Consider the following 18,241-nt stretch of genomic DNA (forward strand, 5'->3'; position numbering starts at 1 on the left):
TTATAGGCCTATGATTGGGACTTGGGATAGTTATAATCCCTCGCCGCTAGGAGGGCCCGGAGACAGTCCACTTGTACACTGCTTTCCTCAAGCGGGGGATTGGTGTAGGTGGAACAGGGCCACCCTGACCCGAGAGAGACCCAAGGACCTTATTCGCTCCACAATAGTGCCCTTGATGTTAAATTTCAGCAGGGCCAAAACCAGATCCCTCAGCAAAGCATTGTGCACATTCTTAACCAATCAGATTTCGAGTGACATTACTGTCCTTATATAGGTATCGTTCACACGTGCCTTTGTTTACATTTCTGACCTGGCAATTTTGCAGTGTTTTTGTTTAAGGAATTGATACTTCACTGGAGGTATTGCTTGTCGAAAGTACAAGTACTGCTTGTCGAAAGTTATTTAGTTTTAAAGTAGGCCTATCACCAAAACATAGACCATATACATGTACTAGTATACACCACATGCACTTGACAAGCGTCAGTATTTAAAACACGTAACCCTTTCACTATCATTTCAAATCAAATCTTAATGTGAACACGTGGAAATCTTCTAAAGTTCAACTTGCGTCACAGACTTGTCGAATTCTGATTGGCCGAAAGTACACAATGCTTTGCTGAAAGGGTGAGGAAAAAAAATTCGCAGCCGGTCGGTCAACGCCAACCAGACGCCTGAAAATACCCGAAGTTTGGCCTTTTAATGTTTCTGACAGTTTCTTTATGTCAAGGGCTCGAATAAGAGCACTATCTCTGTGCCTTTTGCTAAGGCCAAAACATCTTTTAACCAATGTGCCCTGTGTCGACTCGAGTTTCTTCAGATTACCCTTGCTAATTCCAATGCCAACCTGACTATGACCAGATCAGCAGTACAAAATATAAAAATTATGCTATGATCCACTCGTATAAGGCTGGCACAACAAATGCAGTGACCATGACGAGCACGGCATGAAAGCACCAGAACGATTCTATTATTTAATGACATGACGTAAGTCGTTCAACTGATGTTACCAACGCTCCCAATAAAATCTGCGTATTCAAGACTCGTGGAGCTTCAAGATCAGACGCGACGAGCACAGTCCACGCCACGTTTTCTAAGCACAGGCCACGCCACGCAATGGTAAGACAGATTCGGTCTTGGGCATTACTCTGGCATATCCCAACCTCCACTTCTGTAAATGAGCACACATCCAATTCCGAATTCCGATTTCCAAGAAATTTGCCGTTTTCCTCAGCAACCAAGAAGCCAATGACGGCTGCGCACTGAATCATTCCTGTCCAGTCCTCGCCACATGCGAACTCCTGCTTCATTTCAGTATGCCAAGCAGTTTTTGAATTTCGTCTTACTCCAAAGATTTATCCCCCCCCCCCTTCAATTCAAAATATTTCCCCTCATTTGGCTGCAGAAAGGACTTCTTGGCCGAACTCCACGTGTCCTTTTGTTCGTGAGGTTTAGACAGTTTCGGTTGGTTTTGGATCTCATTAGTGAGGTTCCGCAACACTCCCGAATGACGACGAGGAATTCTTTGTATTCGTGACGAATTCTTTTATGATTTTGTTCGAATTCGTCAAGAACACCTCAAAAATCGCACCCTAAGCTTCTGGGCCTTTCACTCGGAACAAGTTTCTAGAGCTCGTGTTACCGTTACTATAACTTTTATCATTGCAGATGCCCCAAGCCAAGTTCTCCAATGCAACCGACCATGAATGATGTCTATCGCGAGGTGAAGGGTATGTATAGAGTGATATGTGTGTGTGATTAGCTGGGGGAGAGGGTATGGTAGGGTTTGGGGGGCGTGGGATGTGGGAGGTTGTCGAGGGGATGAGTATGGGTGCGGGTATGTGCGTGTGTGTGTGTGTTTGTGGTTGATCTATGTCCTGTATTTTTTTGCGTTTTCTGTGTCTTTTGCATTAGTTGTGATGTTGACTCTCCAATTCCATTTACAGAAGGTCCATTCCGCGGACTCCGTATGGAAGGCGTGTGCCAAGCAGCCGGCCGACGACGTGGCGGAGTCCAAGGCACGGTACGCTTTGTGTCTCTTGTCGGGCGCCCCTAGGGGACCCTGTCGTTCGGTTCTACGACTGAGGGGGTTCAGCATGAGGGCTTGTCGTCTTCGTTCATTTTGCCATTTCAACGCGAAAAAGAGAGGTTTTTATATTAAATAGGCCTTCCCTCTCTTACGCTGTTGAAGGGCTTAAGAAAGTTGACGACATGGTGCGGGATGGAGTCCGGGACGTGCTGGGACGTGCTTCGGACTCGCCTTTGCCGTTAGTCTGACGGCTCGCACTTAACTTGATGGGTTAACCCTCTATGCTCTCCGGCGGCTGTCGTAGAAGATTAGGCACTGAAGTAGATGATGTTACAACAAACAGGTGAGATTCACATTTTGTTAAGTCATTGATTTTTGCGCAATTTTAGCTCTTTGACTGATTCTTCCCTGAGATGATTGAAACATCCAGAAAAAATTATGAAAGATTTTACGAGATCCTACTCCAGTTAGATCGTTACATTTCCCGCACTGTTTGAGACTTTGTTTATGAATGGGATAATCGTCTTACTTCCCAGCCTCCAGCAACAACCCATCCAAAGTGAACAACGTAATCTCACGTCATACCTTCAACAGCCATTATGAGCATTGCGCATGACGTCATCACAATTAGTACACTACCTGATCACAACATAGTGATCTTTACCTTGTGACACCTAGACGCAAGGACCCAACGCGACGCGTAGCGGCAAAATAGCAAAGGTGACGAAACTTTTATAACGGGTCACCGTGATCTCATTATGGACTTATAGCGCGATTATGGGGTTGTAACTATTTTGCTGTATATTGTCACGAGGAAAGAAAAGCACGCGACCTAACGCTAACCTATTTATGTAAAGTGATAATTAGAAGGTATATAGTTCAGGAAATGTCAATAAATAATCATTCCTTATCGTCTTTTGAGAACTTTTTCAATTGTAAAAATTATGTGCCTATCTCACAGAGTCTCTGCAATGGTCATTTTTATCACAGTAGTCTCGCGCAGCCAGACCTTCTTCACTTATTAGTATGGCGCAAGCCAGGCGTTCTTTGTACTAGACGTTTTCCACCACAATGTATCTGGGCCGAAGAAACACTGCCCAAGATTACCTCTAGCTGGAGTTAAGATTAGATTATGCTAATGACTCGAGGAGAATACTTCCTCATTTGAGTTTTCCCAGAATGGTGCATATCGCGCGAAGCTACTTGGCCTTATACCATAAGGCCCCGCGTGGTGGTGCTGAGACGGCCGCTGTAATCAAGAGAGTGGTTCGGACACTCTAGAAGCTACTTGGTGATAACAAATGACGGACCTAACCAAAGTTGCTTACATTTTCGCATTGCTACAATGAAAGACCTTATACTGAAACCACATGTCTGTTGACGGTGCCTTAAGAGAGACTGGCATCGTGCCTAGTCTCTCAAAGCACAGTTAGCAGACGCCACTATAGTATCCCCTCACACTCAGAAACCACCAACGCCCACCCCTTCCTGCTACCTTAATATTTCTGATTTATTCAATACATCCACTGTAAGATCTTTTCCCACTGAATCCATTTCCATTTACAGCATCGATGGAAAGACCACCTCCCAATGGAAGGAAGAGGATCGGTGCGATGGGGCATGCTTGAGGAGGGCTGAAGATGCACGATCGTGGCGTGACAGACGTCTGGGGATGGATTCGGACGCGAGCAAGATGTGTGCCGCATTTAGGGTAACTTCATTTCATTATTTTTGAACCCAATTAAAAAAATTATGAGCGATTTAAATCGTTAAGATTCTTTTCAGGAAGAGCATCCGGGAGACCAGTGTGAAGCAGAGCCAAGAACACCGCAGAGAGCCCAGCGTGACGAAGACCCCACTATGCAGAGGTTTGAACATGATCCCAGTTTGAACACGACAAAGACTTGGTGAGTAGATAGAGGTGAATTTAGCTCTCATCACATTGAGCATACACAGGCAGAAATTTCCGTTAAAAATCTAGATAGAAATTGCTATATAGATTCTATAGGTTTTGTGTTTACACTTTCTATATAGCTTTACAGATTCTCTATAGAAATTTCTGCCTGTGTAGCTGTTGGTGCTTGAAGGAGTAGGCTGACATGACCTTGCCCAGGGAAGCAAAATGGTACCATTAGAACCGTTCATTTTGGATTGATCCCTTAGGACCATTTTATTGGATGCCAGATATTCGAGTGATCAACTGAGCCCTTCAATTGGTTGGCCGCCATTTCCCGTAATTTGAAAGCGCATCCACTATACCATACTATGCAGCACAGCTTGTTTAGAAATTGTCTTGACGTCTTCAAATATCTGCCGTGACTTTGACTTTCAGGACGACAGCCGTGCCCGGCCACCTGACACGATCCTGCCAAGGGAAGCGGTTGTGCCGTTATCTTTTGATTGATTCCGAACGGCCAGACAGCCGATGGAGAATGCTGCAGTGTTACTTCAGGTAAGCGGCCAGACAGCCGATGGAGAATGCTGCAGTGTTACTTCAGGTAAGCAGTAGAACCTATTTACTTGACACTTGAAAATCAAAGATTGATCTGCTCAGAGTAATCAGCTCCTTGAAAAGTTTCATTTGAAAATAATGAGTGCTCTAAACATGCAAACTGTAGCACGCGACGTCGGGACAAAGGCTGAAGAGCCCTCACCATGAAACTGCAGTTGTATGGAATGGTAAAATACAACGAAAGGAGACGTGCAACAAAGGGTTTCAATGGGGGAAACTCGGAAAAACGTGTCATTCTTTTTTTCAGTATTCCCAAAAAATGGGTAACACCAGAACAGGGGAACCACTCGGCTCGAACTGCTGGAAATGGCACAGAAGTGGAAGTCCTCGTCCGGAGCCGGCATCGCCACGTCCAGGTCACAGGATATTCATCACCACGACCAGGGCGTCGCTCGAACTGCTGGAAATGACACTCTCAAGGATGTGCATTGTAACTGGAGGTAAGGATTACAACGTACATGTACATGTTTCAAGTCGGTACCTAATATTATAAAAGTGGGGCGATTGTCGGACTCTATATACGCTCTAAACTCAGCAGATATATAACATAACGTCTGGACAAAAGCTGATAACTTGCAAGTTAAAGGGGTTATTTAAAGACACCTCCGTCCACCCATTTAAGAAAATGGAAATTGCGGCCAGGTTTAACAGAAGATGATAAGTTGTTAAGATGGGCTTCTTTGCCAATGACGATGTTCATTTTGAAGACACTTCTCGCACTGTATGAAGATTTGTAATGGTTTGATACTTTTGTAGGTTGCAAAGAGTTTGCACCACCACACCCAGTCATGGATGGAAACAGAATTTATGAGATGACGAGGTCAAGGAGAAGTGAGTTAGCCTTTTGGGCTGAGTGTAAGAGGCTAAAACGGCCAGCTGACATGACCTTCCAAAGGAAAGCAAAATTTGTGCCATTCGAGCCTCCGATTGATCACCTCTACATCCACCCAGTAGATGTTGCAGTATGTTATAACAACAAAGATATCCAATACATTTCCAACTTTAAAAATTCTAAAGGTTAGTTATAGAGTGTCTGCAAGAAGCACTTGAATACGCCGACCAATTTCATCTGATTGGCAATGTACTTCTATTTTCAGTTGTCCACAGACGTGCACGGATAATGAAAGTCTTGTACATCCAGGGGACGGCAGAGGTATCCAGGGGCTCAGTACGCATACCAATCCTGGAACAGACTCTCTATCTAACAGTGTGAAGCTTTCGCTCGGACTGTGAATATCTCGATAACACACGTGTTTATATGCATAGACGTTTTCATCGCGTATCGTATTCTTAAACGCAAACACAATTCTTAGTTCAGATTGAATCGCAAAGCAAGGATTCGCGAAAGCCACGGACCATCGCTAGACTATTTTATTGCCTTCGCTCAGATCGAACTGTTGAAAATGGATTTGGACAAGACGCGTACCTCTAACCCCTTCATTTGACGAGACATGATACCAATCCCACAAGCACTGGATGACAGCATCCTTCAGGAATCTCTTTACGACTGATGCCATGTGACGACGGGGGTACATCATGAGGGTAATGCAAACAGATATACACTATCTCCGGAACTATAACACCAGATAACTCCACTCTGAACCAGACTTCCAATAACGACCTGACCAGCCTAGGCCTGGACCTCAAGTTCTGCTATTTGACCAGGTATGACTGATATGCCTTTCTCGGCATTTGCTAGGGTCATGAATATTCACCATTAAGGTGGGCCTAGTGACTTCTCATTGTCTGGTGTTATAGTTCCGGATCCGAAGATAAGAGTATTTCGATATTATCAGAACATGCCTATTTGGGTGAATACCACATATCGCGTAATCTCCAGCCTTCCAGAAAGCTAGCAACACCAACAACCGAGCTTCTGATCGTGAAATGTGAATTCTAGCATTTCAAGTCTCGCTGAGACAGCTGTGAATCATTCGATAAACGTGCAATTGCAACAAGGCTCACATGGACGATTTCATGAGAAAACAGCACGCTGATTACACACAGAACAAATCAGTAGTTAAACGAAATGTATTATTTATGTAAAACCTCAAAGTCGAGTCTAACTTTGTACCAATCGTATAAAGCATGACCAAGAACGTGCATAGGCAAAATTTTCACCAATTTTTGTGCTAGCCATTTTCAGGCTTACTTTGCGTGAATCTCTCTGAAATGGTCTGTGGGCATTGAGCTTTTCATCTATTGCACTGTCTGTGATACATAATGTGTTTTTCTTTTCAGCAAGATGACACAATGGATGTGGAACCCTCGGCCCCTGAACGATTGTCGCTATGGGAGTCATTAGCAACAGACTTCCTCTGGTGTAGTATTGTATATTCGCTACCTGTAGGCCTCTGCAGAAGGATACGTTGTATTTTATCGAAATATCTGATTGAAAGGTGGTTTCATTCCAAATCTCAATATCATCCGATGGCAAAAAGCCTACTTCCATTTTGTGGCCGTGACAAAATGTCTGAACACACTTGGAACGTCTTTAAAAGACTTTCCATCAGTCATCGTCGGTCACTCCTCCTAGATGATTGTTGATTAAGAACCAGAACCAGATCCAAATAAGTCAAGGTTCTGATGTACCAGGTCAAAATTTACTATCGAGCTGTTAAAAGTTACTTCATTTTTCTCCGAAATCACCAAATTGATCAGATATTTCAATTTTCCCATCGAATGAGACATGGGGTCCACGTGATTCTGGTTGGTTCGACCCCAGCCAACCAGAACATGTGTTGTCTTTGATGGAACCGTAGGCCTTATGAACTTTCTCGATCCATTCAGTACCACGGATGCCACCTGCGTTTATTCCAATCAGCTTCCGATACCTGATAGTGCCGGTCTCCATTTGGGACAGATATGAAATTGGCAAACTCTCGCCTCCATTTTATAAAAGTATCTTAAATTTCCTTAAACACGGTAATTATCCGGGTGCCTTTCATTCTTGGTTTCATCAATGATATGATAACCAAAGGTTAACCCCCAAGACCAAAACAAATGCAAAAGAATCGGGCTAATTCATTTCCAAATTTTGAGATTTCGTTGAAATATTTTGTTGATTGAAATTTTTCCAAAATATTCCAAATTGATGCTGGTTCCTGACCTTGCGGTCAAGTGGAAGAGGAGCTCAGTCTTTTCATGATAATTAGTCCAGAAAGATTCGTCTTGTTTCTTTCTGTGAGTTATAAAGATAACAACTGCCCCATCAAGAAGTTTCCTGTGGTACAGAATGGGTCAAGCAAGCTGTCGCCAACATCAACGTCAATGTCTGACGTTTTATGTATTAATTTGTTATGTTTGTATAATGATACAATATGTGAAATTTACATATAAAAGCCATAATACATGTAAAGGTGAATTCAAAAAGTTACTTCTATTGTTAAACTCGTCCAAAGCAACCGCTTTTGTCATGCAAATGAGAAGACTGATCTGAACGCCTGCTCTAGAGGGGCCCCTTTTGTCATGCAAATGAGATCACAGCACAGTCCTGTTGATCATGACGAAATTGGTTCTTTTGTTATTTAAATAACCCACTAAGCGATGTCGTGCTGTTTCGGATCAATGAGGTCAAGGTTTGTGACCTGAATACACCACAGCAGTTCACCTTGCTTGCATTTACAATGGTTGTCGCTGCATGCGACTCAGTTTTTGATCAGGAAAAACATAAATTATGTAGATATTCTAGTGGAAAATGGTTTCCCAAACAAAATGAACATAAACAACCGGACTGTGCGAGACGGCATGTGTCCCAAAAGTGTTGCATGTATCAATGGCTCTTTGCATTATTTTAGAAATTTTGAATTTCACACTGTTTATTGAGTTGTTCCTCGGAGTTGTCTTTTGTCTCTATCAAACTGGCTTTGCAGGCAAGTTCCTCATAAAGCCAAATGTCGTTCCAAATGATGGGTTGCGGGTTTCCCCTGCCTTGTACCTACATTCTAAATTGCCCTCATACTCTTTGCTCAGTTATAGAAGTGTGAGGCGCCGTCCACTCAAAAATGTAAATAGTTTTTGTTCAGAATATGCTTGCATATTATCGCTGTTTTGGAGAATGAATTGCCCTGCGGTGTCATTGTTTTGATATTGTTTTGTAAAATCTTGATAAATTCTTGGAATGTACAGATTGATATAAAAAATTCATAAACAGACTTGTATTATGTTTTACTTTTTTCAAGGGGGAAGGGTTGGGGTTCATTGAGCAAACTCTGAAGGTTTGGATGACCTCTCTTTAAGAGACATATGTCGCAATTTGGTTATAGTGAAGTCCTCGACACTCCTCACAGTAAAAAAAGTAGTGTCACCTCTACGTCAATCTACATCTAGATCAGACAGAGTACGCTTAGTGAAGGGGTATGGCACATCCAGCAAAGACTTGGTACACTCGGGCAACATCTCGAGCTATGAAGGGGAGGGCACATCGAGAAGAGATATGGTGCACTACTGTCTCATTGCATTTGCAAGAGACCTAACCCTAACCCTCAAAGGGCCCCCCTCTATCCAGCTGTGCTGGATCAGCTCCCTAATTTGATGGCGACCTATCATGTGGTCCAGTCACCAGTCGGACAAGGGTCCCCTTTTGCGAGTTGTTGCTACTTCTGGCTGTACCATCGCTACTTTTTGCTGGGTCACTGGATGTCCCAAGTCATGCCCGCTGAAACGACAAGTGATCATATCAACATTGTTGTGGCGATACTCTACACCATCCCTTCGCAATTCCCACAGCCCGTGATCACTGTTCACTAAAAGATTGGCGAAACAAGTCGTCACAATTCAGTTGGCGTCATATGCAATTTGAATTTCAGCAGACGTCGCGGTTTATCATAAGTTGTGTATCGGTGCTACAGAATTTATACGCTGCACGACACAAGGGCCTTAACGTCATCACAGTAGAAAAGAATCATATTGAATTTGGCCAAATCACAGGGCTCAGCCAGGCCTCTGCTTCTGGATATGATGATGTGATGGGGGTGGGCGAGGGGGTTGATTGATCCAGCACTGCAGCACTCGCAGCGGTAGGTAATATATAAGCTTGGAACCAGTGAAACCTTGAAACCAGTGATAAACCTTGGAATCAGTCCTAAAAATGCATAAAAACATGAAAAAATGCCATTTGAACCTAAGGTGGTTACGAGTCAATATTTGGAGCTTATTTTTACATGATCAGATCGGAATTTGACGGTAGTTTAGAAATCAGTCGCATATCCGATTCAATAATCTATATTTTAGAACAACCCAGTCATACCTCGCCTCCAGTGTATATTAGGTCTCGTTAGGGAGTTTTTCCCAAATGTACGCGATGACGACGTGCCCCATTAACAGGACGTAACATCTATTTTAAAATGCGTTTCCAAAGTGAATGCATGAAGACAACCCATTTGTGTCGTATATCACTGGAAACGCCCGATTCCCCTGATTCTGCAGGATGTTAAATCGGGCATTTTATTTCTTCAAATAAATTATAAGCGTCGCATTTGCTCCTAGCTCTCTGTTCACCATCCCAAATGACACTATTGCCAATTGGGCCGGACAAACACGAAAACCCCCAAATATTATACATTTCTTCCTGAATAATTCTTACAGTGACCATTCTGCCATGAAAGACAATTGCTTACGCTACACAAAAATGAAAAAAAAATCGAGGGTCACTACCATTGAACTTTTGAGATATGTTGAATTTTGCACAAATCAGCGAAAAACGCACCAACTGGCACTGGACGGCATTTCAACACGGGGCCGACGCACATCCCAAGTTCAGTGTACACATACGTCGGCAACAACAGTTAAATGCGTAGTTTCTTGTTAGCCGCTTATTGAGTAGCCAGAGCGCTCTAGGTTTCAGAAACTTCAAAAAAACATGTCTTTGCCAAAACAACTGCTGAATCAACACTGACATACTGTGAGGACCGGGAAATCAATGATTTTAGGAACTAATGTGAGGGGGCCGCGCATGAATAAAAAAAACCCCTCCCGAATGACCCTCACTGATCTCCCAAATGTAGGCATGCACGTCACGACACGCCCACCACACACCCATAGTATGGACCAATCAGCGCTCCGCTTACTACGCCACCACACGGGGCCTATTTGAACTACGGAGCGGTGTGATCATACAGGGTGATACAGAGAAGATTGACCACATCATGCAGTACCGGCTGGCACTTATCCGTAGAAACGTAGATGAAGGTTTATTACCGAAGGTTTTAGCCGGGTTTGGAGATGAAAAAAGGTCGGAGAGAGGGCCAACTATTTTTGCCTGCAACTGAATGATATTGTCATTGTCATTCAAATAAAAGTAGTTTTTGTGAAAGAATATTATTTGGACTAGTTAGAAATATCACAGTTTCAACAAATTCTTTGATAATTAGTCCACATTTGGACACCAGACCTCGCATTTCCCCGTCCACAAAGTCAAAGGCCACTTCGAAAACCTTCAAAAAAGGGGCAAAAAAGCCCGTCCACTCATTGATCAAAATCACCCATCAAAATATTTTTTTTCATTTTTCTTTCGCTGACCCATTAAAAAGATTATAATGCATAATATACTGCAATTTCTTTTAAATATATTGAAAGACAAAGAAATGCCAGCCCACGAAACTTAGAGGGCCGCTGTCCACACTTTCGTCCACACTTTCGTCCACAGTTTACGCCTACCCCATTAAACGACCTTGACCTCTTTTCGCTAACTTCTCAGTTTTCTGATTTTGTTTCTTGATAAGTGCTCTTTTGTTGCGACACTGTGCATATTTTACGGGAACCAGGGACTAGACGGTAGTTAGGTACTAGGACTAGATAGGTATTTATGTTTTCGTTGTTTTGACTGAAGTGCAGTTTCGAGTTTGCATTGTGATTGTCTATACGAAGAAAGAGGTGTATCAGCACGGCCCTATGATGATTCACCGGGTATCAGGCTGTTTCGCTACATTGCCAGTTCGCTACAAGTCGTTTCGCTACATGTGGCGGTCGTTTCGCTACATGGTAGGTCGTTTCGCTACATGGGTGGAGTAGTTTGGCTACATGGATGTAGGTCGTTTCGCTACATGGATGTAGTCATTATTTTTACTCTATTTTACCCTACTATAATTCCCGGTGGTGACTACAAATTTATTATAGCACAGTTTGCCGGTAAAAAAACTTATACGGTTTGATGGCGCGCAAGGGGTTCTTGTCGTCCTGGCCTGGGTTAGGCCACATAAAAAAAGAGTTGGTGATCGTCCCCGCCCACCCTTACGAAAAACGCCCGGCCCCATTTTTTGTTAAAATCCTAAAAAAGTTGGTATATTGTTCTCTGCTATAGGGTCAGAATTGCACGACCTACGATGTAGCGAAACGACCTACATCGAAACGACTCCACCCATGTAGCGAAACGTCCTCCATGTAGCGAAACGACCGTACCCATCATGTAGCGAAACGACTCCACCCATGTAGCGAAACGACCTTCCATGTAGCGAAACGACGAACTGGCAATGTAGCGAAACGACAGTAAACCATTCACCTGGCCTCCTCCACCCATGAATCATGTAGGCTAGATGTAAAAGTGCTCCGACCTGCAACTCAGGCCTACCTTGGAAAATAGATAAAGGCCTCGTTTCTTACACGCACGGAAATTCGACTACGACCATTTCCATTTTGTTGCGTCAGCAATAAATACTAAAATCAATCAATCAATCAATACGGAGTCTTGTATAGCGCCAGATCCACCATGGAAATGGTGCTCAAGGCGCTGTTAAAAAGTTCACAAATGTCTACAAAAACAGGTGTCCCTTTAGTCATGTTAGTCTCTTTTTGAAAATGTCCACAGACTCTTTAAATTCCCTGATGTTCCTTGGAAATTCATTCCAGAGTCCAGGTGCACTGACACTAAAGGCCTTGTCACAACCACAACGTTTGGATACAGGCACGGCCAACAGCAATTGTTCAGCTGAACGAAGTGACCGCCCTGGTTTGTACACAGTCAGAAGATCCCTGACGTAGCTGGGAGCCTGGCCATTCAAGGCCTTGAATTGAAAGTCAGCAGCAGAACCTTGAACGGGGACTGCACAGGCAGCCAATGAAAGTAATAGGGGAGGTTTTGGATGATGGGATGATCCATGTGCTTCCATATTGTGACGGCAACGGCTGCCTGTCATCATCTTACGGCCGAGGTACTGGGATCTACTTGAGAAGCGGTACCCGTTGTATGACGTCATGAGGCCGATGCTGATGGTGCTGGAGAAACTGGTCCAGGTAAGAATGATCTGTTATTGGTTTGTGTGACCCGGGCCTACTCGTGCAAGTTTCTCTTGACAATGCCACTGATACATTCCCCGGAGTGAAGGTCTCCGAGGGTTAGGGTTTGGGTTGTCCTCCTCTGTACCGGCTTGAAGCGCCGTGAACAGATGAAGGTCCAGAAGTGTGCCAGCATGCCTCATGGAAGGATAGTCACTGAATTCTCACCTGTTGTTCTCTGAATTTCAGACCCCCACCAGCTTCACCAGACCAGAGCGGGTTGTCCTCCTCTGTACCGGCCTGAAGTGCCTGGTACAGAGTTCATGGAAGGATAGTCACTGAATTCCCACCTGAAGGTATGCTGTAGACTAGCGTAAACAGTGCAAGTGATTACAGTTCATCTTCCACAGGATTGTGAAGCCATCAACCTTCAAGGTTCATTATCACCAAGCTGTCGGCTGCCCAGTCACCTTCCATCCAACAGTAGCAGTTCCCATCATCAAACGGGACATAAAAATATCACGCTATTCCCGCTACAATCTTGACTGGACGTGAGTGAGCACACCTTGTTGCGTTCAGCTTTTGGCAGACTGATGCATTGTTAATGAATTGTGCGTAGGCATGGGTTATCACTGACTGAGCTTGAAACCAACTTTGTAAGATTCCTACATGTACACCAGGGATTTCAAGTTTGAAATGATCTGCAGGCCTTCCTGCTTGTGTCTGTAATGGTTAAAATATTTCACCCTTGATTTCATATTCTTGCAGTGAGTCATGTGAACAGTGAAGGGATGTGCGCGCGAACTCTCAAGTACCTGAACGCAGTCCTCCTGGGAAAATGGATCCTGAACTGATGTTATCCCAAATGACAAACCTGTTCCTTATCACGCCAAATCAGGGATCGTATCTGGCTGATTGTTGTTACTTCATCATTCACGATCTAAAGGATAAGATTAAGATGCAGCGTCACTTCCGTGTGTGTACAGCCCCGACAACTTGGTTCATGGAATGCATCACTGAGTTTCAACTGCTTGATCTACCAGAAGGTAACGCAGACTGAACTTGTGAGCTGCACCATCGCAGACATCATATTAGATTGATGTTTGTGATATATAACATGTACAATAGTCATTTTCTAACAAATTATATTCTACACTCTAAAAGTATGTATTGTTTCACTCACTACCAATATCATTTTTCCTGCACGTCATTTTGTTTTTGTTTTATTTTATTCCTGTATGTCCAGTCCCAGTCACAATTGACATACCTGTTGCTCTGCGTAAGCTGTGCTCAAACTCTGACCTGGTGCAGCTTAAACACGTGTTGTGTGCATACCGCTGACATGTCAAAAGCAGACCTTGCTGTACTAACAGGAAGAACATTCCAATGGCTCAATTGTTTGTTGTATTCGGTGGACGTGGACAAGTGCAGATTTTAATGCCGCCCATATAGCCAATTGAAAGACATACCCAATTTGCACTGAAATACCCTGCATAACAAAAGAATATGATGCATCGAGTCAACTTGCGGGAGGTATAGCTTGAGTTGCTTCTACACCATTGTACCTGTTCAGCCTGAATATACACTTTGAACATAGTCGTTTTCCTTTGAAGCAACCTGAATAGGGAGCTCCACATCAAGAACATTTCAGCATTTAAAGACAACAACCTACTGTCTTTGAGACACCTTGAATAGCTAGCTCCTCATCCAGTAAATCTCACCCTTTGAAGAGGACAACCTATTGTTTTTGAGACGCCTTGAATAGCTAGCTCCTCATCCAGTACATTTCATTCTTTCATGAGAACAACCTACTGTCTTTGAGACACCTTAAATAGCTAGCTCCTCATCCAGTACATCTCGCCCTTTGAAGAGAACATCCTACTGTCTTTGATACACCTTGAATAGCAAGCTCTTCATTCAGTACATCTCATCCTTTGAAGAGGACAACCTATTGTTTTTGAGACGCCTTGAATAGCTAACTCCTCATCCAGTACATTTCATTCTTTCATGAGAACATCCTACTGTCTTTGATACACCTTAAATAGCTAGCTCCTCATCCAGTACATCTCACCCTTTGAAGAGAACATCCTACTGTCTTTAAGACACCATGAATAGCTAGCTCCTCATCCAGCATATCTCATCCTTTGAAGAGAACAACCTACTGTCTTTGAGACACCATGAATAGCTAGCTCTTCATCCAGTACATCTCACCCTTTGAAGAGAACAACCTATTGTCTTTGAGACACCTTGAATAGCTAGCTCCTCATCCAGTACATCTCACCTTTTGAAGAGAACAACCTACTGTCTTTGAGACACCTTGAATAGCTAGCTCCTCATCCAGCATATCTCAGCCTTTGAAGAGAACAACCTATTGTCTTTGATACACCTTGAATAGCTAGCTCCTTATCCAGTACACCTCACCCTTTGAAGAGAACATCCTACTGTCTTTGATACACCGAATAGCAAGCTCCTCATCCAGTACATCTCACCCTTTGAAGAGGACATCCTACTGTCTTTGAGACACCTTGAATAGCTAGCTCCTCATCCAGTACATCTCACCTTTTGAAGAGAACATCCTACTGTCTTTGAGACACCTTGAATAGCTAGCTCCTCATCCAGTACATCTCACCCTTTGAAGAGAACAACCTACTGTCTTTGAGACACCTTGAATAGCTAGCTCCTCATCCAGTACATCTCGCCCTTTGAAGAGAACATCCTACTGTCTTTGAGACACCTTGAATAGCTAGCTCCTCATCCAGTACATCTCACCCTTTGAAGAGAACATCCTACTGTCTTTGAGACACCTTGAATAGCTAGCTCCTCATCCAGTACATCTCACCCTTTGAAGAGAACAACCTACTGTCTTTGAGACACCTTGAATAGCTAGCTCCTCATCCAGTACATCTCGCCCTTTGAAGAGAACATCCTACTGTCTTTGTGACACCTTGAATAGCTAGCTCCTCATCCAGCATATCTCACCCTTTGAAGAGAACATCCTACTGTCTTTGAGACACCTTGAATAGCTAGCTCCTCATCCAGCATATCTCACCCTTTGAAGAGAACAACCTATTGTCTTTGAGACACCATGAATAGCTAGCTCCTCATCCAGCACATCTCACCCTTTGAAGAGAACAACCTACTGTCTTTGAGACACCTTGAATAGCAAGCTCCTCATCCAGCATATCTCAGCCTTTGAAGAGAACAACCTATTGTCTTTGAGACACCGTGAATAGCTAGCTCCTCATCCAGTACATCTCACCCTTTGAAGAGAACATCCTACTGTCTTTGAGACACCTTGAATAGCTAGCTCCTCATCCAGCATATCTCACCCTTTGAAGAGAACAACCTATTGTCTTTGATACACCTTGAATAGCTAGCTCCTCATCCAGCACATCTCACCCTTTGAAGAGAACAACCTACTGTCTTTGAGACACCTTGAATAGCAAGCTCCTCATCCAGTACATCTCACCCTTTGAAGAGAACATCCTACTGTCTTTGAGACACCTTGAATAGCTAGCTCCTCATCCAGCATATCTCTGCCTTTGAAGAGAACAACCTATTGTCTTTGAGACACCATGAATAGCTAGCTCCTCATCCAGTACATCTCACCCTTTGAAGAGAACATCCTACTGTCTTTGAGACACCTTGAATAGCTAGCTCCTCATCCAGCATATCTCAGCCTTTGAAGAGAACAACTTATTGTCTTTGATACACCTTGAATAGCTAGCTCCTCATCCAGCATATCTCAGCCTTTGAAGAGAACATCCTACTGTCTTTGAGACACCTTGAATAGCAAGATCCTCATCCAGTACATCTCACCCTTTGAAGAGAACATCCTACTGTCTTTGAGACACCCTGAATAGCTAGCTCCTCATCCAGCATATCTCACCCTTTGAAGAGAACAACCTATTGTCTTTGAGACACCTTGAATAGCTAGCCCTGGGGTAATATCAGGTGGCGGTCTGTGCTCTGGGGTAATATCAGGTGGCGGTCTGTGCCCTGGGGTAATATCAGGTGGCGGTCTGTGCCCTGGGGTAATATCAGGTGGCGGTCTGTGCCCTGGGGTAATATCAGGTGGCGGTCTGTGCCCTGGGGTAATATCAGGTGGCGGTCTGTGCCCTGGGGTAATATCAGGTGGCGGTCTGTGCCGTGGGGTAATATCAGATGGTGGTCTGTGCCCTGGGGTTATATCAGGTGGCGGTCTGTGCCCTGGGGTAATATCAGGTGGTGGTCTGTGCCCTGGGGTAATATCAGGTGGCGGTCTGTGCCCTGGGGTAATATCAGATGGCGGTCTGTGCCCTTGGGTAATATCAGGTGGCGGTCTGTGCCCTGGGGTTATATCAGGTGGCGGTCTGTGCCCTGGGGTAATATCAGATGGTGGTCTGTGCCTTGGGGTAATATCAGGTGGCGGTCTGTGCCCTGGGGTAATATCAGGTGGCGGTCTGTGCCCTGGGGTAATATCAGGTGGCGGTCTGTGCCCTGGGGTTATATCAGGTGGCGGTCTGTGCCCTGGGGTAATATCAGGTGGTGGTCTGTGCCCTGGGGTAATATCAGATGGCGGTCTGTGCCCTGGGGTAATATCAGATGGCGGTCTGTGCCCTGGGGTTATATCAGATGGCGGTCTGTGCCCTGGGGTAATATCAGATGGCGGTCTGTGCCCTGGGGTAATATCAGGTGGCGGTCTGTGCCCTGGGGTAATATCAGGTGGCGGTCTGTGCCCTGGGGTAATATCAGGTGGCGGTCTGTGCCCTGGGGTAATATCAGGTGGCGGTCTGTGCCCTGGGGTAATAACAGGTGGCGTTCTGTGCCCTGGGGTAATATCAGGTGGCAGTCTGTGCCCTGGGGTAATATCAGGTGGCGGTCTGTGCCCTGGGGTAATATCAGGTGGCGGTCTGTGCCATGGGGTAATATCAGGTGGTGGTCTGTGCCCTTGGGTAATATCAGATGGTGGTCTGTGCCCTGGGGTAATATCAGATGGCGGTCTGTGCCCTGGGGTAATATCAGGTGGCGGTCTGTGCCCTGGGGTAATATCAGGTGGCGGTCTGTGCCCTGGGGTTATATCAGGTGGCGGTCTGTGCCCTGGGGTAATATCAGGTGGCGGTCTGTGCCCTGGGGTAATATCAGATGGCGGTCTGTGCCATAGGGTAATATCAGGTGGCGGTCTGTGCCCTGGGATAATATCAGATGGCGGTCTGTGCCCTGGGGTAATATCAGGTGGCGGTCTGTGCCCTGGGGTAATATCAGGTGGCGGTCTGTGCCCTGGGGTTATATCAGGTGGCGGTCTGTGCCCTGGGGTAATATCAGGTGGCGGTCTGTGCCCTGGGGTAATATCAGATGGCGGTCTGTGCCATAGGGTAATATCAGGTGGCGGTCTGTGCCCTGGGATTATATCAGGTGGCGGTCTGTGCCCTGGGGTAATATCAGGTGGCGGTCTGTGCCCTGGGGTAATATCAGGTGGCGGTCTGTGCCCTGGGGTTATATCAGGTGGCGGT

General features: G+C 44.8%; 1 protein-coding gene and 2 long non-coding RNA genes across 3 annotated transcripts in view; all 3 read left to right on the top strand.

Annotated features, from left to right (window-relative positions):
• Positions 1–1,025: 1,025 nt before the first annotated feature.
• The window catches only part of LOC135498482 (uncharacterized), a 35,530-nt gene continuing 18,314 nt past the window's right edge, over positions 1,026–18,241 (top strand). The window contains exons 1-6 of the mRNA XM_064788790.1: positions 1,026–1,116; positions 1,666–1,727; positions 1,944–2,369; positions 3,593–3,737; positions 3,812–3,933; positions 4,359–4,478. Coding sequence (XP_064644860.1) covers positions 2,308–2,369; positions 3,593–3,737; positions 3,812–3,933; positions 4,359–4,478 — 449 coding nt within the window. The 5' untranslated portion in view covers positions 1,026–1,116; positions 1,666–1,727; positions 1,944–2,307. The remainder of the gene's footprint in view (positions 1,117–1,665; positions 1,728–1,943; positions 2,370–3,592; positions 3,738–3,811; positions 3,934–4,358; positions 4,479–18,241) is intronic.
• Positions 5,376–8,630, top strand: LOC135498487 (uncharacterized). The gene is made up of 3 exons (XR_010449070.1): positions 5,376–5,555; positions 5,636–6,080; positions 6,780–8,630. It is a non-coding gene; the product is annotated as an uncharacterized LOC135498487 (long non-coding RNA).
• Positions 11,208–13,959, top strand: LOC135498485 (uncharacterized). The gene is made up of 4 exons (XR_010449068.1): positions 11,208–11,337; positions 12,384–12,767; positions 12,999–13,105; positions 13,518–13,959. It is a non-coding gene; the product is annotated as an uncharacterized LOC135498485 (long non-coding RNA).

Source organism: Lineus longissimus, chromosome 13 (genome assembly GCF_910592395.1).
Source record: "Lineus longissimus chromosome 13, tnLinLong1.2, whole genome shotgun sequence".
NCBI classification, from domain to species: domain Eukaryota; kingdom Metazoa; phylum Nemertea; class Pilidiophora; order Heteronemertea; family Lineidae; genus Lineus; species Lineus longissimus.